The sequence below is a fragment of the Gymnogyps californianus genome, chromosome 6, assembly GCF_018139145.2.
Source record: "Gymnogyps californianus isolate 813 chromosome 6, ASM1813914v2, whole genome shotgun sequence".
NCBI classification, from domain to species: domain Eukaryota; kingdom Metazoa; phylum Chordata; class Aves; order Accipitriformes; family Cathartidae; genus Gymnogyps; species Gymnogyps californianus.
Window position 1 is genome coordinate 36,979,477 of NC_059476.1, and position 26,084 is coordinate 37,005,560.

Sequence of the window (26,084 nt, forward strand, 5' to 3'; positions counted from 1 at the left end):
AAAAGGAGGAAACAAGTATAAAATAATGTTGATGATTCTGAGGAGAAAAATCTGTCATACTCTTTATTCATTACATTTCAGGGACAAATTTTATGTATTGTAATTTAATTTGGAAGATGTTTCTGTAAACCATTTCTAAGCTTACTTATAATGGTGTAAATAAATTTTGTCTGTGCCAACTTAGTTTTCTCAACCTGCTTACAGAGCAAATTATAGAGAAAGATGAAGGCCCATATTACACACACCTTGGGACAGGACCAAGTGTTGCTGCTGTGAGAGAAATAATGGAGAACAGGTGAGGAAAAATCAGCATTTAATGCTCACAGTATTTTTGACTGTCTAAACAGGAAAGAAGAAGAGCTATGAGAAATAAGGTGTTATGTTTAGCTTTGTTTTTCTAAACTTCTTGCAGTACTCGTTTGTAAAGTGTTTTCCTATTCAGATGTGCATGAGGTGAGCACTAGCATTTCAGTTCCAAACTCACGTGTCTTTTCTGAGCTCTTGCGGCTTTAGGGCTGAATTTCAAGTGCAGTTTGCTCTTAGGTGCCATTGAAGTCAATAGGAATGACAGAGATCAGCAGCTGGCAGAATTAGGTTTTCTAGTGTCCTATGTGCGAAGAAGCTGTGGCAGACTGGACAGAAAGGTCACTTTAGTGACTAAATACACTAGGATTTACATCCAGATAACATTTTCTTCCCCAAATAATGTTTCCTTAGTGGCAGAAGCTTGTTATCAGAAGAGAGATGTCAAAAATCACTCTTGCAAATAGGATTTTAAATTTAAAAGGTTTTTTTGACATTATAAATATTTTGGTTTTCTTCTGTTCTCAGTAAAGTAAAAATAAATTTGTTATTCTTGTTTTATTGAAAATGTCCTGTTTTAAAATGGTCTACAGCAGTTTGTTTTAGTGATGAACTTTTTTTAATGCAGGTATGGAGCAAAAGGAAGCGCTGTAAGAATAGAGGTAGTGGTTTATACAGGAAAGGAAGGAAAAAGCTCTCAGGGGTGTCCAATTGCCAAGTGGGTAAGTTTTTATGTTACAGCAGTAAAATTGTTTTGTGTGGCTTTTAAATATCAAATGATGTGTAGTCCTTGAGCTTAAATATAATCTGATCTTTAATGAAGATCTGGTTCTTCATTTAATTGATCTGCAAGTCTGCGTGAATGATGAAGCAAGGAAAACATTTTTTTTTTTTTTTTTTAAATTCAAGATGTGGTGCTGTATGTTATGCTGTGGTTTGAATGAGTGTGAAAGAGAGGTGCTTAACAGAGCTAGCAGAGATGACCAAATCAAGGGTAAGAAGACCCTGGCAGTGTCGGAAATTGGAGTGTCTAGTGAAATATGTTACTGGCAAGTGTGAAAGAGAGAAAAGAAGGGATGGTTGCTTGGGAGAGTTGGAAAACTATCCAGTAACATTTTTGAAAACCCTTCTCGGTTGTACGAACACCTGAAGAAAAGAGAGTGTGATGGATGAGGAAGTTCAATCTCATATGCCATGGAGTTCATTACTATTTTTGAGGAACTGAACTCAGTATTTGGAAATGTAAATGTCATGGTGATAGCTTTCACCAAAGTCTTGTCTCACATTGCTTCATAGGAGCCAGGAAATGAGGTAACAGACACAAGCTCCAGGAGAGAGCTTGGAAAGAATTGGTTGTCCTTAATCTTTGCTGAAACCACCAAGGGAGGTAAAAAGTAGACTGGAAATCTTGTAAACTGAGTTTTGGAAAATAATAAAAGAACTTGGTTGTTAAAAGAAAAAAAAATTATTGCCGTATTTAGGAATTTCAGACCTGATTGAAAAAACGATGAAGATAACTACAGTTGGTAGACTAGCGTTTGTAACTACATGACAAAAATAAGGTTATTACACATTGTATGTGAATGGTATTGCATGCTAAACATTTACTGCTTATGTTTGAAAGAGTCAAAATGTGTTTTTCATACTCAGTACATAAACTGTTTTTCAGAAGGGAATCCCATATGTGTGTGTTGCTTCAGATAATATTTAATAACAAATCAGCATCCAAGAAAAAAAGATGGTAAAACTAATTTCATAAACAACTGACCCAAAAAGAATGGAATGATTTTTCTCAGTGTTTCAACTAAATAAAACACTCAGTTTTGACAGAGGACAGGAGTTAAGAAATCTTACCGTAGAAATAGTTGTGAGCAGTTGAAAGGAAGAAGGCATTTAAAACTAACTCTTAACCTTGATTTTTCTGTTGCCAGTATCAACATACTGTCTTTTATGTAAAACAGAAATGATAGATTTTTATTGTGTATCTGCATGGCTGTAGGTGTCCAACATGTGTGTACAATACGACAGAAAGCACTTGGATGCGTACAGAAAAGGCTGTTTTAAGGTATGGGGACCTGCTCTCCAGTTAGTTAGATTTTCACATTTCTATATGTAAAGTGTTTGCGAGAGTAAGCTTTAATGTTCATTTAACTGAAGTTCCAATCTTGTTTTATGCAGCAGTGACTTTTTTTGTGTGCGAGTTGAGACCTAAAGAGGATGAATGCTTTTCCAAGTCTGCTAACTGTTACTGTGTGACTGTTCAATACAAGAGAGGGAAGGAAATCACTGGAATCTCCTCTGTAGAATTGTTTCATCCTGTATAAAATCAACGTTTTGGGGTCGGTATTCTTAATGTGTTGCATTAACTTTTCATTGGCAATGCTAATCTTAATCCTTATAACGGAGCATATTTGGGTTTTGGCTATGTCCAAAGAAACATAATTGTGAAATTTGTTTGAAAGCATATGGAAAAAGTTTGTTGTGCTTTCTGATAATTGCAGTCACAAGGTTCTGTCAGCTGCACAGAGACTTTCACTTACTCATTTACAGTATACTTGGGTCAGACTCATTTCTGCTTTGCAGATGGACAAGCTATTGCCCTTAGGGCTCCTGAGAGACTTGCTGGTGAGAGCACCACGATGGAGCTCTGCTGAGGCAATATGATAACAAATTGAATGTGATTAACATATGATAACAAAAAATTGAATGTATCTGTTGATCATATTGAACTATTTTTCCCAATCAATTTTCCCTATTTCCACTAGATAATTTTGTCTTATTGGCTCATTAGAAACTTTTAAGATTAAAGGAGGCTTTCTAAAATACCTGTATCCATACATTCTTCTGTTAGTGACTGCATTTCATAATACTGATTCCCTCCTAAATTGTTTTTGCTTAAGTGGTTCCATTTCTCTTAATGTGCCTGCTGTGTTAAACATTTACTGAGACAGACTCCTTTCCACAAAAGGTTTTCTGCCCTAGATTTCAAGTTACCGTAAACTTGCAGAATCTTTTCTCTTTCAGTCTTCTTTTGAGAAGAAATAAACAACTGTCTCCTCTGTATATTTTTGATATATAATATTTTAGGGTGATACTTTGTCCCTCTGGATGTGGACAAGAATGCTCCTATTAGCTGAACCTAAATATTATCAGTACTACCTAGGGTTTGAAACCTTACAATAGTTGTATGTGTAAGCATTAGACTGACACCCACATGAGCTAAAACTGTGTGCAGTGAAGATGAGCTTGCTATTGTTTTCACTACATGCGGCGGCAAGGAGACTGCTTGACCTCTGATTTTTTTGCATCAGAAATGGTATCGTCTCATTTTTATGTCAAAATAGAATTAATAGAGTTTTGCCAGAGATTTCAAATGTGTGGATAACTGTGTAGGTGATAAGTGTGTGATTAGAAAATAACTTACCATTCTGTGACATATGCCAGGGTAAACATACTCTTCTTTCTTTTCTGTTTGGATTTCTTTCACTTTTTTGCTTTGTCCAAGTTCATCATACTTCTTTATAATAAGTTAAAGGAAAAAAAAAAAAACTTTGAAGTACTGAAATTACTGGCCTGTCATTCTTAGTAGCCTGTTCATATAATAAAAAGTTTCATGTTACTGTGCATCCCCTATAACCAGCCAGTGACAAATTACTTTACTCGTATCGGTCCAATTGTTTTTATCAGTGCTTTAGCTGATAACGGATGTGTTGTAGTTGTTTGGGGTTTTTTTCTGCTCTCAGTATGTCTGATGGTAAATTACAATTACCTCAATTTATGTGAAGTGGTTTATGAATTGGTTAGTTGTTCGTGAGTAACTCACTGTAGGCATCATCCTGCTGCACTGAAGTCAAAGATACGTGTCACTGACCTGTGAGGAGGTCAGCTTCGGGTCTTAATGTTTTCTGGATTAAACCCATTTCCTGTGGGTTCCTTCTGGTTTCAGTGGACGCTGGCTCGGATCAGCTAAGCTATCATTGCTGTCTATTGTCTTTATTCAGAGTTGCAATGTAATTTTTAGGGCTCCAGCTCTGAATAAAGACAAGAGATAAGAAGCAATAAAAACAGCCAGGTCAGGGCGGAGGTCCTTCTTGCCGATACCCTGTCTCCAGCGCTGACTGATAGCAGAAAGGTGTAAAAGCAGGGCAATTGCCTCCCAGAAGACCCGCTTAGTTTCCAGTAATTCATAGCTCTGTGGTTTCCTGAGGTGGAGGCAGTGTCTTTGTGTTCAGTTGCCTTTCATAAATGTTGTCGTCTTTATTTCTCCTTTTCCTTCCTGTTCTCTTACGCTAGGAGTTAAAATGCTGGCATAATGTTTTCAGCCTTGTGCTCTATTCCCAGTAATTCCTAGCAGTTGTTCTTGCTTTTTCTCCGTTGCAGAGCAGTGATTTGGCATTGTCATAGTGCTTTCTATCGTTATGCCAGATTCTCATTCCTGCATGGTAATGGCCAACTCAGAGTCCATCTCTATCTAAAAATAGAATTGTTTTCACCATGTGCATTAAATATGCACATTTACAGTGAATCTGCCATTTTACTGCCTGCTCAACAGTATGAACTCCTCCTTCGTTTGTTTGCAGATTGTGCTTGTCTTCACTACTCTGAATTGCTTAGTGTCATCAACAAATGTTGTCATCCTTTTATTTACCCTTAGCAAACATGCTGAAGAGCACAAGCTTGAACACAGTTCTACAGAGCTCCCATCGGAGACATACCAGCCTTTGTTTCGTGTCTTTTCGCCAGTTATTCATGTGTGGTCTTTTGATTTGTCCCAAGACACATTAGGGGTTTTTAAGAGCCTTTACTAAGGGACCTTACTGAATGGCTTTTGGAAATGTAGAAAGACCTGCAGTATGACCAAGCTGTGACTTCACTTCAGAAAAGTTTATTTGACTTCTCCCTGTGCATCACACTTTCCTGTGTGATCACTGCTTTGCCCCACACAGATACCAGCCTAATGTGATCACTGAATCAACGTATTTCTTCTAGGGTCTTTTTACAAAGTTGCATCCTCTTGGTAATCTTCAGGCCTTCTGGTACTGATGTATTAGAAATCAAGACAATGCACATCACATTTAATACTTCAGTTGTTTCATCCTTGAGTTTCTTTGGTGGATATCATCTGAACTTGGCAAACTGCTACTGTTTGGTGGGGGGAGGGAGGATGGTTGTTTGGGTTTGATTTTTTTTTTTTTTTTTTTTTTTTTGTTGCTATTGTCCTCTAACCACTTTTGTCGGGGCTTTAACTTCAGAAAAAAATACTTGGCTGTCCCCTGTGAAGAAGGTTTCTGACATAGGAATCTTCCCAAACTTCTTGTTTGTGAACACAGCAGAAATGAGTTTTGCATCTTGAGCCTTATCCTCTTTGAGCGCTTTTTTTTTTTTTTTTTAAAACACTTGGATGACCTGTTGACCCTTCAGATTCTGTTAGCTTGCTGGTGGCCCTAATTTGTCTGAAAATACAGTATTATGGGGCTTTTATGCTTTTTGCAAGTAGTTTCTCAAACTCTTTCACTTCCGTACTGTCTGCCTTTTTTGGGTTTTATATTTATAACTTGACAGATCTTTATTATCTTTTCTGTAGTGTTGGTTGTATATTAGTAGGATATATAAATAATAAAAAAATAGGGGTGGATTAAAAATGGATAAAAAGCTCAATTACAAATACCTTTAAAATATAGTTAACTTTGAAATTACAGTCCTGTACAGACCTGAACCTAATATTAGCCACTGAAATCAATCAATTTTTTAAAAGTAATGTTTAGATAACCCACTATTATAACCAAGATCATTGAACTGATAGGAATTTGTAGCTAAATGCCAGAAACTACAATTTGTAGAGTGCTGAATGAGCCTTAATAACAATAGATTCTTCTGCAGATGCAGAGAAGATGATTTTTTTTTCCAGTTTGCTAGTTTAGCTTGAATTGAGAAAGTGATTGAAATTGGGAATTGAAAAAGCAAGAAAACTGAGAAGTTACTCCACCTTCTAGGCTCTCTACGTATAAGTTACTGTTAGTATTAGAAGAGATGTGTAATTTATTAAAGAAAATGAACTGACAGATGAGCAAGGTACTTTGCTCTGCAGTGGATGATCATTACTAATCAACGGAGCTGTCAGAGGACCACTTTGTCAGGAAGTCAGGCACCTGTAAGCAGACTCTGATGCTTATTTTCCGTTTCTGCTGCTTGGCAGTGAAATGGTCAGGAGGTCTGGTGCGGCACTGCTAGCTAGGGGATAGTGAAGCTGTTGTGCTATTTGGAACGTGATAGAGTGGGGAATTTTTGAAATATATTCGAAAAGGGCTTTAAAGTAAATTCTCCTGGACTGACTGTCCCCTGCCACAGGTTTAAGTAGAATGTGCAGCTCCATTCTGCTTTAAACAGCTTACTGTACTTCAAACTTTTATTTCATTTATTAAACCATCTTTATGCTTACATGATGTTCTCCATAGGAGAAGTCTGGAGGGAAGTTAATTTTGGCACATGGAAGAGGGTGGTTGGTGGGGGTTTTGTTCACCTTTTTGGACAACGTTGTATTAGAGCATCACTTTCTTGCCATAATGTTGTAATACGTTGTTAGTGTGTGTAAGAGGTACTATAGCTGTGCAGGCACTATTTTCACTGTTTGCTAGGAGGCATACCTGCTAAATACAGAATTAGAGGAGTTTATTTTGGATGAAAAGTTTGTGATGTTATCCAAAGTAAAGCTGTTCTTTTTAAGTGCTGCAATGCTTTGAGATTCAAAATTATTAGAAACTTTTACATGGTTTCAGAAGTAAATAAAAGTGTTTTAACATTGTTTAATATGAAGAACTACTCAAATATTTTAATAGAGTAAACATGAAACAAAAAAAGCTATGTTAAGGTAAACAAAGTTAAGTATTAAAAAAGAGCAAGCATTTAAGTTGCTATTATCACTGCTTTAATTAAAACAAATGGGATATCTGAACAAACTGAGAGAGTAGATTCTTCTTGTCATCCATATCATAGAAAGTGCAGATTACCATTGCCTGCAATATAACAGAAAGGGAAGTTTGAGGGAGTGAGGAGGGTGAGAGGGCACTGGGAGTTGAGACTTGAGGTTTGTCCATGTTTCCGCAGTATTGGTTGCGTGATTATAGAAGAATCACTTAATCTGTATACACTGCAGTCTGCTCATTTGTAAACAGTACAGTACTGCTTCCGGTAGCAACTTGAAAAAAGGTGTTTGCAGATAATTGCAGATATCACACTTCAGTGATATTCCTGTAAAAATAGCTAAGTAACTTCATAGTATTGTGATTGACGGTAACTGTTCTGTGCTAACTCTTTTGATGTAGTCTGCTAGTACCTGAGAAGAGAGAATTTAGGGAAGCGGAACTAATTTCCGTTCTAGTATCTCTTAGACATGCTGAGAATAAAAGGATATAACACTTTCCAGTAAGAAAAGAGTTTAATGTGGTTTAATGTGTGTGTAGGGGTGAATTAGGAAAAAGGACGGCAGACTCACTCCTGTGGCAAACAAGAACATTTCTCCTGCTGTCTGTTACCCAGCATCACCTGCTAGAACAGCAGCAGGTTTTAACAGCACCGCGCTCTCACTTTGCAGTGGTGTAGATTACTGTGGAATTGTAGCTTCGCAGAGAATCTTGTCCTGTGTAGAGAGGACTCCATACACGGACTTTGCACAGAGGCAAAATCTGCAAGTTAGAGAACTTGGAGCCAAACTGTTCTGAGTGAGTCGCCTATTTCAGGAAATTACAGCGAACGGTTAAGCTATGTTCTCACTTTAAAATCAACTACTGATATCCTGCAAAGGACATAGCTATTTTACTGAAGAAATTCAGAATGGGCTGGAGGGAGTATTGCAGTGGAACCACATGGAGATGAAATAAACCTAAAAAGGACCTTTTTGTTGGTTCCATTATTTTTTTCATCCAGTAATTTACAACAGTGTATTTAACTTTAACATGATATAAACCAGACACCACTAGCAAATAGTACAAAATTTTAATTGCAAGTTAACACAACTATTCTGGTGATCCTAAATTGGCAAGTAATTTCTCATCCATGTGGTAATTCAGCATCTGGTACGCTAAGCTTCTGCAGTCTGAGTCTTAGCTACTTACATAAGTCATGTACGTGCTAACTTAGATAGACTGGCTTATGTTTAAGGACATCCAGTAATTTTTATTCACAGTGTACGTGTTCCTTGTTCTAGAGCTCCTGCCAAGGGTTGAGACAGTTGCTTCAACAGTCTAAAAGAAATAATTCAAGTAAGTAGAACTCAAGCATTTGGACAGCTGAAGCAGGTTTTATTGATAGCATAACTGTACTGGTGCTGTTCAGTACATTCAGAAATGATTTGAAAAAAGTGGGAGACACTGAGGTGACAAACTGCTGATGATACAAAGTTGCTCAGGATAATGAAGAGGAGGGACAGATATCATGAAGAGCAGGAAGGACTTGTAATCCAGAAGGAATGGCGACTAAAATGATACATAAAACTCACTTGATAAATATAAAGTTACACAAAAAGCGGAGTGTTGTAGTTTCATATATACAGTGATGGACACTAGGGTGAGTGTTACTGCTTGGGATAACAGTTCATTAGGCATCAGCTTCGGTGTTCAGTAGTGATGAAAACAGCAAAAGAAACTGGTGAGAATTACTGGGGAGGAAGAAAGAAAACATGAAACATAATTATGCCTCTGTGAGAAAGCATGCTGCACCCCAATCTTGAATACTGTCCCGTTCTGGTCCCCCAACTCAAGAAAGCACAGCAGAACTGGGAAAGACAGGTAGAGGTACAGACTCATCAGCCTGGCAGAGAGGGAAGGGGAGAAAGCAGGGCTCTCTAAAGTCTTTGGTGGCATGGAGAGCTGAATAGCAATCTATTATTCACAGTCTCATCCTATATCAAAACTAGAGGGCCCTAGCAGGGGGTGAGCTCAGCACGAAGAAAAGGTAATGTTTTTTCTTTCACGTAGTCTAGAATTAAGCTTTGCCCAGGAATGTAGTGGAGGGTAAAATGCTGCATGGATTTAGAAGTGAGTGGACAAATGCACAGAAGGCAAATCCTTCAAAAGCTGGGAGAGAGCACGTCCCCCGCGCTGCCGGCAGGTGGCTGGAAGGTGCCTGGCGGTTGTAGAGAAGCATCTCCACATCCGAGTGCCTTTCTTACTACTCATCCCTAGGCGACTGCTGTTAGTCACTCTCAGGATCAGGATAAGGCTGGACAGTCCACTCCTCTGACCTCGTCCTGTTCCTGTATTCTTTAATTCTTACCATCCCTTTCTGTCTCTTCGCTATCCTCCTGTGTGAGGGAGTGAAAAACTTTTCTTCTTGTTTATTCCATAACTTGTTGCTAAACTGCTGGAGCGAATTCTGCTGTGTATGGCACCTCTTCAATAAATACACCCTAGCTTTTGGCTCATGCTTTCTGTTAAGAAAATTGGGTAAACTTCTACCTTTGTGGCTTGTAGAAACAGAGGTTTAGCTGTGGTATGTTGCCATAATAGCTGTTGATTGTATTTCTGTCCTAGCTGGCTGGCTGTGGCTCACCTTGAAGGGTTACTCATATTCTCAGATTCTGCCATTTGAGAATATCTGGGCTAGCTAATAAAATAAATTACTTGAATTGCTGCCTCCCTTTAGATGTACACATAAACGAGGACACGTGAGTAGTCATAATAACGCAGAACAGGCATGGCACAGAAAGTGGTAGTGGTGGGTGCCTGACTGCAGCACAGGAGGGATGTACAAAACTTGGTTTTGAAAATGATCAAAATAAATGAGCATCCTGCCCAAATCAGCAACCTACAAGGCTGATCCTTGTGGTATTGTGTGTCCAAATATGTACGTGCATAAGAAAGCTATTTGGAAGGAGGTGTGTCCCATTTCAGTTCTTCCTTTTGGCATAGACATGGTTATGTGAGCAACCAGGTGAGGGAGTGGGTAGCATGTAACTTCATGCCCGGTTACTGTGAGTGCAGAACAGGACCGATCGGTATCGGTCAGGCATTGTGGGGGAGTTTGTTAGGCCTGTTGCTTTCCAGAAGTGCTGCGTTGCAGCTGAAACAGATTATTCATTGTTAATGTGGGAATCTTTTGATCGATACTTAATACTGATGACAGCTAGTGCTTGCTAAAATGAGTTCAGGGATAATCTGGCCCTACATACCTGCAAAAAGATGACCATATGACATTTAAGTGTTACAGAATACTTTGCAAATTTATTACAAGTCTGTTTTGTTGATTATATTATTTTTCTATGTGAGTCACTAAGAAGTCATGGTTATTTTGTGTGGAAAAGTAATTGCAGGGGAAAGTTTTTATTTTCCCATTTTAAAAACCTAGCTTTGAAGTTCCACCACTTAACAAATGTTTACTTTCTCATTCCTTTTAAATGCATTAGGGACCAAAATTAAACAAACCGCAGTATTAAATTATTCACTTTATCGCTGTTGTTAACTACATCACAGAAATAATGAGTGGTACCAACAACTTCTGGACACGAGATTTGCCAGCTGATTTGTGCATTGTTCACAGTCTGAGGAAACATTCAGGGACTTGCTCTATCTGTTGCATATTTAACTTAATATTTGGCATCTCAGTGTTTCATAGGTAAACAATAAGTACGCTGGGAATTAGGTTTGCAAACTTTCAATAGCAAATAAGTATGCATTTTAAATTATTGCATGAAGAATTGATTAATGAATTGCATTATTATCGTGGCTGTGACAGTATACTAATTCCATTTGCCTTACTGAGGAGGACACTGTCAAATGCACACTGAAAAGAATAATGTGAACTAAAGCGTAGGCTGAGATTTTATATATGCTACTCTCCTGATGACATCATTAAGACAGTGTTGCTGTTGTATGAATTTAACAAGTGTGATGTTTCCATAAAGTAAATGGGGGGGCAGTTGCTTAAAACACTGTATGGTTTGGTGATGTTTAAGGGTGAAGAGATCTTGGAACCATCCCCAGTAATTTCAGGCTGCAGAAACTGGAGTAGAAATAAAGAAATAAACTGGAGACAGCTAAAGAGTAATTCAAGAAATGGTCAGTCAACTAAAGCTTTACTAGCTCCAGTACTTAGAAAAACAGTAAGAAATCTGATCTATAAGCACATCGGGCAAAATCTTGATACGCAGTACACAGCTTGTAGTCGTATTTTGGATTGTACTAATTACTCAGATAACCACAAGTTTAGTAAGAAAAGCAAATGCAGTCAGTTTTACTTAGTATATATATACTTACAATACAATATACATATAATTTATTGTAGAGTTCAAAAATTTATTTGATGTAGTCAGGCACTGGAAGACAAATGACAAGTTGGAAATTAACGGAGTTACATCAGTGTTAATGTAAATAAGAAGTCACCAAGTCAAACTGGCACAACTGCAGTGGCAGTTTCCCCCACTAGAAAAATTGTTAAATCATCAAGAATGACATGGTGTTTCTGTTGGCTGGATTTATTCCATGGTTTTCAGTTGTCCTGCTCAAATGTGCTTTTCTGTATATTGAGTGTGGTATTGCTGTGGATTTATCATTATTATGAAAGAGAGGCTCTGTTTATTACTGCTTTGAGAATGTCAGCCACAGCACGTGAAGGGGCATCAGCAGTTTATATGGGAAAAGCAACATGGCTCCAGCTCTGTCTGCACTGTCACTGGCTGCGGGCCCAGAGGAACCATGATTTTTTCAGTGCAAGTTGTGCTCTTCTGAGACCATAACAGTCAGGTGAGAAAAGTGCCTTATCGCTGGTAACAAAAGGACGGGAGCACTCCAGCCGTAGTAGTCAGATGAGCATATGATGTAACTTCTTAAGAGCCACAGAAATCAAATTCAGACAACTAATAAATCCATTAGCTACATTTGTGGCCTGAAAGATGATGGACTGTAAAATGTCTTTGGGTCCAGTAAGAGTATTGCATTCTCTGCTGCATGTGTAATGAAGCAAATTCCAGCTATGTTTAACTCCAAGGAAGTGTGGTGTTAGTTTAAAGGGAACTATAAATTTCCTTCCTGTCCATTTGTCATTTTTCCTGGGCTGTGTATTTCCAGTTTAGAACTATATGAGAACTCAGAAGGGGCAAGCTGATGATGTACTGAGAAACTAAGAGGTACCAGATTTCTTTACTGAAGTTACAAAGTCTAGAAACAAAAAAAAAAAAAAGAAAGAAGAGTAAAAGCATCACCCTTCGTGCTGAGTAACAAAATTAAATTCCTCTCCTGACTTGAAGGAACTGTGCTGCCTCAGGAATGTAAGACTCACACTGACATGAATAACCTGTATTGTATATTAGCAATAATAGATTTTCTGTAAACCTCACTCAAATGCAAATGAGTTGCATTATTTTTCTTTCTTTATAAAAAATACTGTACTGGTTGGTCAGTCACAACCAAGACTCCTTTGAGGAATGGTATCTCGGATGCTTTTGCTTGTTTTCTCATTAAGTTTAAGGCTGATTGTAAGACTGTATGATTAACTTTAGAACGGTGATACGTTCTCTCTTGACACAAATTAACTTTCAGCTTGCTTCTTCCTGGTAAGCCTGCACAGATTCCCTCTGAAACTGCTCATCTATTGAAAACCTTTTCATTTGCAGATTAATTGCAAGTGTGCTTTGGTCCCCACTTTTAATGAGTTCAAATAATTTAGATACTCACAGCTGATCAGGCTAGGGGTCACATATGAATGACAGCTGAACGTCTGGCAACAAAGAAGCTTTGACGTCAGTCCAATAGGGAATCTGCATGAAAACTCAGATATTCTGAGGTATTCAAAGAGTAAGTGAAACTCCATTGCCTTCCTGCTTTTATAGTCCATGACTAGTAACAGATCTGTGGGAGTTCTGCTGGTGGAGAGGGGGTGTTGGGTGGAAAGCCAGGGTGACGGACTGCTTGCCCTGAGCAAGTGTATTGCTACGGAGCTGACGGAGAATATCTGCAATGTAAGGGCTCGCCGTCTGCACGCAGTAAGGAAGAGAGACTTGCTGGTCTCCATCCTATGTATGACAGAGCCGAGGAAGAGGATTTAGCCTCTCGGGCCTGACAGAGGCCAGGCCTAACAAGTTTGAAGCTTAATGCTGAGGTCTCGACACCTTTGTTGGAGGCCTTGTACAGGCTCTGCTGGCTAAAACACGGTTAAAGAATAGTTAAACATATTTTCGAAGATTATGTGCTTCTATTACCTAGCTTTAATGCTTTTTTTTGGTCTTCTTACAATGCAACTCCGTTTCAGATTGTGATAAAAACCTAGAATATGTGGGAGAAGGACTGTCTAGCTTTTTTTTCCCCTCTCTCTCTCTTTTTTTTTTTTTTTAGTTCAGTGGCACAATGTACTGTTCCGTATTGTGTTAGTCTTTGTGTTTTATGGATAAGGTTGACAAAGATTGCTTTGTATATCATACAGTTTAGTAGAAAACTTCAGCACTCTGCTAAGAACTTTAATGTAGGTCGTCTAGGGATATGTTCTGAAAAATTTCGTTGCTTCCTTCACTAAGAACAGTTTATTTTCATAGCTTTCTTCTAATTTTACTTTGCAAGGTGGGAATCATTTTATGTACTGACAGGTACCTGTGGTAACCATCCTAACCCATGTATATGTGTTCTTTTGTGATTATGTATGTGCTTTTGTGATGTGCTTTTATGTACCTGGGTTTTGGCAATATGTCTTTCAGGGTAACTGTTAGGTTTGCAGTGGATCTGTTGTCTCAGATTATTATTTCCTTCTAGTGGTTATTTTTCTCTTAATCCATATTCTTTATTGTTTGTGTAGAACACCTAAAATATTCCTCCTCCTGTAAAATGTACTGCTATTTCTTCCACAGGTAAAAAGGCAACGCAAAATCATGTTCTACCCCAGAGATCAGAGTGTGATGCTGATCCAGTCCTGCTTGCTGATGGACGCTCTCTGGGCAGCAGTATTTCTTACTCTTCCAGGCCTTGCGTGTCCCAGAGAAGAGTAACACATTACATGTTTCCTACGCTCATCTAAGAATAAACAAAATGATTCTTCCAGGTGATACGAAGAAGTAGCGATGAGGAAAAGTTGCTGTGCTTGGTACGTCAGCGTGCAGGACACCACTGTCAAACTGCCGTCATCGTGATTCTCATACTGGCCTGGGAAGGGATCCCTCATCTCCTGGCTGATACGCTGTACAAAGAACTGACACAGAGTCTCAGAAAATACGGCTGTCCCACCAGCCGTAGATGTGCGTTAAATGAAGAGTAAGTTACTTGAATAGTAAATGATTTTTGTGTTGCCTTTTGAATGTTCTGCAATAAATAACTGGAGAATTCAATAGTTCAACTAATAAAAGAAATATACAAAAGCTCATTTAAAACTACAAACCACTAGGTGTCATGTCAGTATAAAACTTAGTTCCTGGCTTTTTGTAGAGACCAGGCTCTAAGTGATAGCTGTCCACACTACACCCAGGGAAAGGGGTGGCAATGAACTTCTCTCCCGGCTTCGTGCACGCTGCCCGAAGACAGTCAGTGTGCCCTTTGCACACACGGCCATGCTAAAGAGCTGCTACGAAGGTGATACGTGACTTTTTTAAATAAACAAGAGATTGAACACTCAAAATTAGGATCTTCCTCTCTATGCCTCTGAGAGGAATTTAGTTTAACTGACTAGATAATATATTGCAACTGAGGCTCTGTAGCAGTGCTGCCTTTGTGCGGATTTTTGTGTAGCCCACATTTAACAGACTCTAATAGCTCTACAGTGACCTGAATCTAATGCTTGTGTTCTCAAAGGGTCAGGCTGAGTAGAGTTGTTACACTTTGAAAGCTGGATCAATTTGGAGCTAATGGTATTGCCGCACGTAACAAAAGAATTGTTGGATTTAGGGGTAACCTTCAGTAGCAGTGGTATTTTCTTGGATAAACATTTTATCCAACTGGAGAAGTCAAAATCAAAGTAGCATGGGTATATTTATATAGCTATAACTGAGTAGCTATAGCTGAGTGTTATGTATTTATTTCCCAGAAGTGGGGCTTTGGGGAGTTGAGACTGTCTTTATGGGGAAAAAGTCAGTCCTCTACACATGAATATTTCCTTAACAGAAAATATCTGGTTAAACCATATATTTTATAAGTTCCTGTGTTGTTATGCTATGTATTACAGCAGACCTAAAAAAAAAAAAAAAAAAAAAAGGCAAAAAAAAAAAAGCTGCCTTGTCAGCTGACTTGACGTGTCTTTATTTCCTTTCATAGTCGTACTTGTGCATGTCAAGGACTTGATCCAGAAACTTGTGGAGCGTCATTCTCATTTGGCTGTTCATGGAGTATGTATTTCAATGGCTGTAAGTTTGCCAGAAGCAAAAACCCCAGGAAATTTAGGCTTCTCACTGATGACCCTAAACAAGTAAGACTTATTTTATTTATTTCATTGGTTTTTTTCCCCTCCAAATACTTCTGATGATTTTCAGAACTAGAAATGGAATCTACGGATATCCACCCCTTCTCTCTCACACATGTATGCATAGCTTATCACACAGGCACCCAACCAAATGTTTTGTAACTGCAGTATTTATAATTTTTCTATGGTATGAAAACTCAGTGTCGTCTATTATGTATTTAAATACTCTAAAATTATCCTTAAATGCTTTTCTGTATGCATATTTAGCTCCACTGTGTAACTGTATGAAATGTTAATTCTTTGTAATTATAAAATACAGCTAAAGGTTTTTTCTAAGGACCAAGCCTGCACCTCAGATTCAGTCCTTTTGCCGTGTCATAGAAAATGTTGTACCGTTCACACTGCTGTCTGACCAGCTGACAACCTGGTCTTCTGTCTGCCACCTAGAATAAACTGGTTTTTCTGTGGACAGTGTGTTTTTTAAACACTCTTGAAGGAACGAATACACTAAAATATGATGCAGTGAAATGATACTGTAATTGCTGCTTATGAGTGTTAGTGATGACGTAAAGCTGAGATAGCACAGAAAATACAGTGATGGATTATGTGAATTAATGAACCTCTTAAAAAAAAAAAAAAAAAAAACAAACCCAACCAAATTAGTTTTTTATTTTTTACATTTTTACATTGGAAATATTTTCATGAAGAAGGAATAAAGGTGTTGTAAACTGATAACTGCTGCCTGATGAACATACATTCCTCAGGGTAACTCAGAAGTGTGTTTTGTTCTGACTGTAGATGCATCTAACCCCACTTCCCTGTGGAACTCCTAGATAAAAGTATCACGTCTCTACTAGCACATCTGGCATGCTTTAAGAGACATATACTATAGGGCAGTCAGTTACCTAGTTCTCCGTTTGGGCTACCCTGCCGATAATCTTTCTCGGCTCCTGAACTCCACTGCTGCCAGTTGCAGAAAAGACGTAGCTGGCTGAAGTCCAGACAGTAGCAGAGGTATTCTTGCATTTTTTAATGTGTAGTGTACACACGTGTACGTACACACAATGTGAAACATTAATTGTTTCTTGGAAGAGACAGATGTCAGTTGATTCACTGGAGCTAAATATTCCTCCCAAATCCTAATTTTTTCCTGAAAGAGTTGGCGAAGCATCTTTTATGCATATGTGCATGAATGCAAAACCCTCAATCTCCTCTTGAGTTGTGCTGTCCACTCACATTGTAGGTATTCACAAACTTCATTAGGGCTTAAAGTGGGGCACTTCTGCCTAAGCAGAACAGAGTGTGCATGGCCCTTCGGCCCTTGTTCTCACTGAATACATGACTAAGGCAGTACAAGCTGAAAATAGCCCTGCTTGTCTCAAGAGGGAATTTGTTTTAGAAATTGTCAGTTTATAGAAAAAAGTATTTATTGGGCATTCTTTCATTTTAGGAATCCTGTTCCTTCTCCTTTGTCCTTTTCCGTTCTCTGTGATCCTGTGTTTTTAGCTTCTCCCCCTGTGTAATGCTATGCATGGAGCATTCTGCGCATGTGTTTTCTCTGTAGGTTTCTAATGTTTTTAATAACACTAGCTGGGGAATCAACAAAGGTGGCAACCTTCATATGTGCTGCCTAATGAAATATTAGGCTGTGGCAGATCTCTTACGAGACAGTTCAGACAGATCTGTCTTTGATCAGAATAAGCTCTGTGAGACTGCGAGCTCTGTTGGGGGATCACTTCCTCTGAGTCTGTGAAATGGCCACCCTGAGCTCCATTCGGACACTTAGTCAAGCACAACGGCATTCACAGCAGCATCTAGAGGTGATACCCCACTCGTGAGAGCTGTCTGGCACGGCCTGTTCACGTGACAGGTAACCTGCAGATTTTTGGAGGAGAATGCCTTCTACCACAGGGTAAAAGGAGAAGATTACTTAACCAGGACATTTTCTAGATGTGTGATCTAAAAGTGCATTCCCTCATTTCTCCTTTTCCATGGAAGTTGTTTTAAAGCCTCTTTGGATTCTGCAGCTGAGAGGGGATGAGGGTTGCACAGCACACAGGTACTCCATAACTGTGTGTGCCTGCGAGAGAAGCATGTGCACCCTTAGGCTTCCACTGTGCAGAAGCCTCCAGCTGTAGGTGACAGTGGTGCCTGGGCTGTTGCAGTGTGTGTGCAGGTTGTCAGTGCATCTCAAAGAAGTGAAATTACTGGCAAATAATTTTTCTCTTCATTTGGTTTTGTCATTAATTTTTCTAGCAGATACTTCTTTTAGCTAAATATTGAATATTGATGATTTTGCAGATGACATAAAGCTAGGAGGTATAGCAAATTAAGAAGATAGTTCGAAGTCCAGAAAGATTTGGATCATTTGAGGCACTGGATGGAGTGAGATGAGGTTAAGGGTGTAATATACCTAGGTAAGAATAGTACATAGGATAGATAATTAAGGATGTGTTACCTTCAATGCAGTTCAGAAAAACTTGTGGTAGCGTTCACCAGTTGTTCAACTGGCTGTAGTATGAGTTAAAAATACGGTATCATTTTGTAATGTAACATCACATTGAAAAATGTGAAAGTATCCTTATATGTTTATATACATTGATGTTTACAGTATATGGTGACAAGTGTGTTTTGGTTTGTTTTTTTTTTTTAAACAAAATAAAATAAGCTGTTATTTTTTGCCACTATACAGCATGCAAAACTGAAGCTGCAGTTGTCTCATAGCCTGGCCCTTGGAGGAAAACAAAGTAGGGAGTATGTCACCACCCTTTTCTTTCCTAGTTGGTTGGTGATTTTCCTGGAAAAGCAAAAAATTTTAGGAAAAGAATTTAGGGATTTTTTCTATAAATAAGAGCTTAAATGTTACACTGCCATAGAAGCCCACCTCGCTAGTTCCATGTTTATATGGCTTAGCCCAAGGAAAGGAATATTACTTCCTAATCTAGTAGATATTTCCATAAAATCCTGAGTTTTGCACCTCCAAAGAACAAAATATTTATCAAATATTCCTAATAAGAGTTCTGTTGCAATGTTAGAAACGTACCTCTTCCCCTAAGAGCTGAAATTAATGTTGCATGCTATTGGGAGTTACTCATACAATTAAAAGAAAAAGAAGACGGAAACCTAGGATTCTTTTAGCAGAGCTGTACTGACATAAATTAAGGCCCCATAAGCAAAACGCAGAAAGAAGACCTGGGGTTCCATCTCCACTCAGCATGTGGTATAATTTTTCTCTTCTGGATGTTACTTCTCTATTTGTGTGGAACATACCTCATTCCTTGACTGTCTGTGTATCGGAAGGAGGAAACGCTGCAGCGATTAGTTCCTTGTGTGTTGAGTTTCTTTGCCCTAGCAGATATCCTCCATTGTTATTTGGTTGACTTATATTTAACAATTTTCGTATTTTAGTCATGCAACAGTAGGCTTATTTATGGTTGGTGACCAAAGGCAGCAAAGCAGAAGTCAGATTAATAAAATATGAGATAGAGGTGGACTTTCTTAGCTTTGCTGACTTGTCAGGCATCTCTAAACTGGATTAGATTCTTTTAAAGCAAATTACAGCACTCTGAATGTTGCCTTTCTCTGCAGGAGGAACTTCTTGAAAATAATTTGCAAACTTTAGCTACTGATGTGGCTCCGGTTTATAAAAAGCTTGCTCCTGAAGCTTTCCAGAACCAGGTAGGTCTGTGACATTCAGCTAGTGTAGCTGTAGCTCTGAACAGGCAGCATAGTTTGAAAACAAGATGAAACCCCAAAGTGTGTTCACGGGTAGAAGCCGCAGACCTCGCAGATGTGGTGAATCCCCTTGCTTGCTTACAGTGGTTGCTTCATTTGGCTAGTTTTAAAATACTGCACCTTTTTTATTTCAGCTGATCGTTAAGTTATGCCCTGAGGTGTGCACATGTAAAAGGCTTAGCGATAATACTGTAAATAAAATGTTTTTATTATTTAAAGACCTTTTGACTCTGGCTGAGCTGATTATCTCGTTGACATCCAGTCGTGAGTGTTGCATGTTTCATAGGAAAATACATGCTTTCCGATCATTCTCACTGGCTGCATCTATTCAGTCACAAGTGCAGTTGTGGCTCACGGGGTTCCAAGTCGCTCGCTTTCAGTCCCAAGTACCTGTAGTTTATTTTACTTTTAGGTGGAAAATGAACACATGGGCCCAGACTGTCGGCTTGGATCCAAGGACGGTAGGCCTTTCTCTGGTGTAACAGCTTGCATAGATTTCTGTGCCCATGCCCATAAGGACACACATAACATGCACAATGGAAGCACTGTGGTATGTACACAGGATTTTCTCATTTGTACTGTTTACTGTTGTGATTACTGTGTGTTTTAAAATGCTGCTTGATTTAGCGGGTACATTTCCATAAAGTTTTTTAAAGTATTATGAGATTAACTGCATGTTGCCATTTATAAATTCCCATGTTGTTTGCATATATCTATTACTGGTCTACAGAGGACATAAGTTCATCTTATTACAGAACAGATCAGGAAAGGTATGGGAGTGATCCTTCCTACAAAATACCTTAATCCTTTTAAGACACCCAGGCCCTTTGGAGAGGATTGGCCATACGACAGATAAGCCGTTCACAGTAGAGGTTTGATGTTCAAAGGCAAATAATTCTCTAACTGCGGAGTTGTACAGACTTCTGTAGAGGAAGAGCTAAAACAAACTGATTCATCATTAATTTACCTCCCCCAGGCTCAATTCTCATCAAATTCACTTTTTCTTGCACTGTGCACTTACCAGGCTTCATGTTAGTATAGTTACTAGTCAGAAAGTAGAGAGTATGATACGATACCATGGTGGAGTCAGGTGACTATTATGATCTTTCAATCTCAGTATGAAGAGAAAACCCACAGATGTGGGGGTTTTGGTGTGGTTGTTGTACCAAATACCTTGCTGGATTGCTAGTGAGAAAATCAGTTGGGAATTACTCAGTTGAGTGATCTTTTAGAAACTGAGACCATAGTCTTGAGGAAGGACAAGCTCAAAGGAGAAAAGATAAAATAAAACTGGCAATCTGGTTTTTTAGTAGTTAAGAGCATTGCAGTGCTCTAAATAGCTAGGATGACTTCTTGTACATCACTGGAGGTAACACTCAAGAATAATTTCTCTATCAAAGGATGCATAGCTGGAAAAAAAGTTATCTAAAATCTCTGCCTACTCTAGAAACAGTCTTTTTTAAAATCTGGAAACGAAAATTGAATTATTATGTTGCTGTGATTCAATAAAATGTTGCATTTACACATATGCTTAACAGTTAGCATTTGTATGTAACAGCAATGAAATGACTGGTACAATTGTTTAATATGAATTGTGCACTTGTGTATTGGGCAAATGTCTGTTACTTTAAAGTATGGAAGCAGGTCTCGGGATCTACCAGGAATGCCAGTGCTGAATAGCCTAATATTTTTGCCTAACATTGAATGCCAGTTACCTGCAGAGACTCTGTAAGAAAATGCTGGAAGTGTACTTTGCAAAATATTAGTAAGATGCTGTGAGTAAGCTCATGTGTAAGTACAGTCACTTGAAAGCTTCTGAAGCATAGGAATTCAAACCTCCTAAAGACCCCAAATTTGAAAGTGAGACTTCCTTTTCATGACAAACTGCATGGTATACTTTTTAATGAAATTTAATTTAGGTATTCCAAAAATAATAATATTTTGTTAAGTGCTACGTTGCCTCTTAGCTTAAAGACAAAATGGAAACTGAGTCTGCTACTCATTCTGCCATATGGGATCCCAGAAAAGTCATAAGTTATGGCCAGAAGCGGCTGGAGGGACAATTAGCCCTTTTTTTGAGGAATGTATTGGGGAATAGTTCTACGAATGTATTTATCTGTAATCATCTGATGTTATTTCAGCTTCAGATTATCCTTGCTGGTGTTGATACTTTATTTCTATGGATTGTATGTGGTGTATTTGCAAGTAATTCCAAATCTAAGCATGGAAGATTAGGACCTGTGTAAGGTCATTGTATAGGCCAGAACTTATCATTGTCTTTCTGTCAAGTTCTGCCAAACTTTGTAAGTCTTGCAGAACATTATCAAATCATTGTAACTGCTGAAAACTACGCCTTGGAATCTGATTTTCATCAGATAGCTCACTCATACAAATAACTATTGCATACCCGATATTCTCTTTATTTAGATTTGATACCTCTGTATTTTCACATACTTGCAACAAAGGGCTATATAAAAATGGGAAATAGTTGCAAGTATTAACACTCAATTTGTATACTTGGATTGGGGCATTTGGAAGGTGAATTAGAGTTCAGAGTTACCTAATGATCTGTATACAGCCTTCACAGTGAGTAGATGTGGGTGTGATGGTGGGACATACTGAGTTCGCTGTCTGTTGGTCTATCTAGGTATATAGTTAGAGTGGTACATATTGGAAGCCTAAAGCAAAAAATGTTGCTTTGCAAACAGGGTGATAGGACATGCTGGGCTTTCTTCAATTTAGATCGGTTTGATGATGATCAAAATTAGGGTTGTTAATTTTGGCTTGTAACCAAATCTGGCAATAACACAGGAAAACTAGTGGTAAGAACACAAAAAGAAATTACTACGTGTGATTCTAGCATCTGTCTGGTCACCTCCTGCATTCCCATCTAGTTCCAGAAGCTGCTTTGGCTACCTACTTAGTTTAAAATACATTATGATTTCTCATACATCACTGGTAATAACGATGGAGGAGTCATTTACATAAATGTGACATATTTTGTCTGTAAAATGTACTATGTGCAAATAATACATCTAACTGAGGTGACAGCTTTCATCTAGATGATTGTTTTCTGATAATGTGGTAATAAACAGAATGAGAATGATTTGCACTGCCTTACAAACCTCAAACATCCATAACTTTATGTACTATTTTTGTCTTGTATTTTGTTTATTTGATTTTTTAAATGGTAGTCACACCTTACGGTTTAAAGTCTGTACAAAGTGTACTTGTCATCTTGCACCTCATTTGTGTTGGTAAGATTTTTTTTTCCCCTTCCTCCTTATTCCGACACAAAATCTTCATTTATAAAGTCTGAAGTTCCTCTCGAGTAAAAAGGTTAAAATAAATACCTTATAAGATGGTATTTGCGAATGCTGCCAGCTCTATCACTGCTACTTAAGGCATAAGTGACACCTTTTCATTTTCTCCCTTCAGTTGTTGGTGAATCACTTTTACCACAAATATGAAAGGAATGCTGCACAGTGCACTGAAAGCAAAGGAAAAACAGAATCTATTTAAATTGTTTAAACCAGACACAGACATGAGTTCAGCAAAGCACTTAAATGAGTTTAATGATAAGCCTGGAGTTTACTGTATACTTAAAAGAATATATTATCTCATGAGCTGGCAATAATAATTTCCTTGCTCTGTGTCTGCCAGAATTTCAGAAAAGCATTCTTGTATTTTTCCGGGTATACATGTTTTGATGATCAGCTGCATTATTTGTATGTGACTCTGAAAATAAATGAGGCTGTCATTTCTGTTAGCAGTGGGGGAACAAAGTCTTGGAAATGTCTTCTGTATATAGGAGATAGAACAGTACATCTTAACTTACACAAAGTGAGGATTACCATGGGAGATTTGATTTGCTGAACGTCTTTCCTGGCTAGCAGAATCACGCCCTGAGTTTAGCAGAGCTGCTTTTTGGTAGAGAAGCTAAAAATAAAAATGAATATTCCCTGTTTGCTCTGTAGTAGAATGAAAACACTTGGCAGTTCTACAGAGGTGTAAACTAACATGTTTATCTGAAAGAAGCAAAAGTATTTTCTGCCTACAAATTGAGTTTTTTAAGAACCTTTCAGTCAATAAATATACCATCCATTTTTACTCAGACTCTTTTGTCATCTTTTAACGTTCTCCTAAGGGCCACTGGTGTACCTTACAACTGCAGTGTTAGGGTGCAGTGTTCCTTGTGGATACGAAGCTAAATGAGCAACACACAGATAAAAGCCTTATAGTTATTAATGGAGTCTGTGAAATGTAAGTATTTTTGTTTCTTCATTGGATTAGCTGCAAAGGATCGCATTCTTTGTACCTGTGTGAATCCATTTAAATCACTGACAGATGGGGTTTTACAGTGACTGGAACAAAATGGTTAATGAAGATGTCTCTAGTTCTGTAGCATGTATATGGGTGTTTCTCATCCTATGGGGCACATTGCCCGTTTTGCTGGGGTTGAGGAAGGGGAGAGACCAGCTGCAATTATGTGTAATCATTGGTGCCACACAGTCTGTGGCAGGCACCGTGGAAGAAGGGGAGGAAGATAAATCTATGCTTCAAGGGCAGCTACAATATAAAATTTATTATTGGCAGCAGAACTAAGTAGTGTCAATCAGCAATCCATCAACAAACTGTTCCTGATTTATTTAAAAAAAAAAAAAAATCCTCCGCTCTTCCAATAACTTACTGTATTTCTGTAGTTATAGCTCATCAAGTCATTGCATATGGGTCCAGGCCTTTGCAATAAATGACAGAACGTCTCTGTGAATGGTTAGACTACATTGTGGACCATGCCCACAGCTTGCTTTGTGAGCTACAGAAGGACTAGATGCTCAAATTGGTGGTTCAGATGATAACAAACAGCAGGAAAGATAAACCCCACAGGGCTGTAAAGGAAGGATTTTTGTTAGTGTTTTTATATTGTGAAAATGGTGAAACATGAGAAGGTCACTCTACTGACCTGCGAGCTCCCAGACGCTGGTTTGTGCGCCATACCCATGTTACAGCATACAGTACAGAAATGCTGGCTGATGACACTTCCTATGTCTGTATATAGTGGTCAAAAGGAAGATGCGTTTGGGGTTCCCTTCTCGGACTCTCAGACTTACGAACGCTTATTCAGGGTATAACAGGCCAATAAACCGACACGGTTTGTCTCAGCTGTAAAGGAAAAGCAATGTTGTTCATCTTTGTAATGGTGAGCAATGATGCAGCAGCACCTCAGAGTCCCAAATGGCACTCACTCTGCTTTCCATCTGCAAAGGGAAGATGAGTATAGGAAACTTGATTCCATCTTTCAAGTTTACAAAGGCTATTTGAGTGCTTTGCTGAAACTTGAATTTAAAACATCTGTTCTTACGACATAGTGGAAAAGGCTACGTTGTTGCTACATGTGAAGTTCAAGAGGACAAAGGCAGATCAGAGAGTCCAACAATAATGCGTTGGGAGCTGTGTGGCTACAGACGTTTCTCTGGAGATCTGTGGAGGGAATTTCACTGAGTTCATGGGTGCATTTTAAGTTTAAAAGAAATCAAGTTTTACAAATATGCAAGTTTTACCATGACATCACTAAACCCAGAATAGGCAATGGTTTTGATCACCAAGCACACTGGAAACCTAAACAAACTGCATGGCCAACATTTTCTTTGGCTTTTGAGCATCCTGGATGATTAGCTGCATATTCTGGAAAAAGTATTTAAAGTAGCAGGACCTGCAGCTTCACTGTGTAAATGGCCTTCAACAGAGTCCATGATTTTCTCATGTTCGGGTTTAATTTTGGTCAGTTTTGTAGCACAGTATCAGTACCAATGGAAAATGTTGCTTTTAACTTCTCAGCGATAGCTTCTCTTTAAGTTTCTTAATGGAATATTGTGCAGACATTTGAGTATTAGAGTGCCTTTTGAAATGGATGTTTCTCATTTGGTGGATTACTCTACTTCAGCTGTAAATTGCTAGCTTATCTGTAGGGCCTTAATTTATAGCTGGTTTCCCTGTAACATGAACTTTTCAGTTATCCGCTTGCCATTGTGTCCTTCCTTTTATATTAAAATACATTATGAGGGACACTGACCTTGAAATTTTACATACATTAAATTTGCTGTCATGGTATTTAGGCTGTAGGTGTACTGATCTTCAGGTTTTTAATGCTGTTTTTAATATACATGAATTTCTCAATTTTATGTATTCTAACTCAGTATTCAATATATTGTGTGTGTTGGAGTTGACTATACTTTCAACGTAGTTCTGCCAATATACTGCAGCCCTCATCTTCAGTTCCTCAAAACAGTTCTTCAGCTTTCTTGTTCTAAAGAGGGTGTTGGCTTTGTGATAGTGACAAATACTCGTTTTTGCTTAAAATAGGTTTTCCTTCAACCAATACGAGCTTTGATTTCTGTCTCTGCGTGTATGCTCTCCCCTGGGTCAAGCACTGTGAAAACGTAGAGCTAATCTACCTTTGTCTAATTGTAAGTCAGATGAAAGATGATTAATACATTTTTAAGAGTAAATCTTTTTATGGAAAAGAATAAATCTAATATAGGTACAAGATCAGTTTTCCATGAAAGTGTCTGATGAAATGCATGAAAATTTAGAACTGTAAATTGGATGAGGGTCTCAATTTTCAAAATAAGCAAGATTGTGGATGGAATCTTCAAGATTTGGACAGTTTTCAGACCAGT

The 26,084-nt window shown here is 38.3% G+C and overlaps 1 protein-coding gene across 1 annotated transcript in view; it reads left to right on the forward strand.

Annotated features, from left to right (window-relative positions):
* The window catches only part of TET1 (tet methylcytosine dioxygenase 1), a 74,184-nt gene that overhangs the window by 39,372 nt on the left and 8,728 nt on the right, over positions 1 to 26,084 (forward strand). The window contains exons 5-10 of the mRNA XM_050898660.1: positions 205 to 295; positions 932 to 1,025; positions 14,323 to 14,531; positions 15,525 to 15,675; positions 19,258 to 19,347; positions 19,817 to 19,954. Of these exons, the coding sequence (XP_050754617.1) occupies positions 205 to 295; positions 932 to 1,025; positions 14,323 to 14,531; positions 15,525 to 15,675; positions 19,258 to 19,347; positions 19,817 to 19,954 (773 nt within the window). The remainder of the gene's footprint in view (positions 1 to 204; positions 296 to 931; positions 1,026 to 14,322; positions 14,532 to 15,524; positions 15,676 to 19,257; positions 19,348 to 19,816; positions 19,955 to 26,084) is intronic.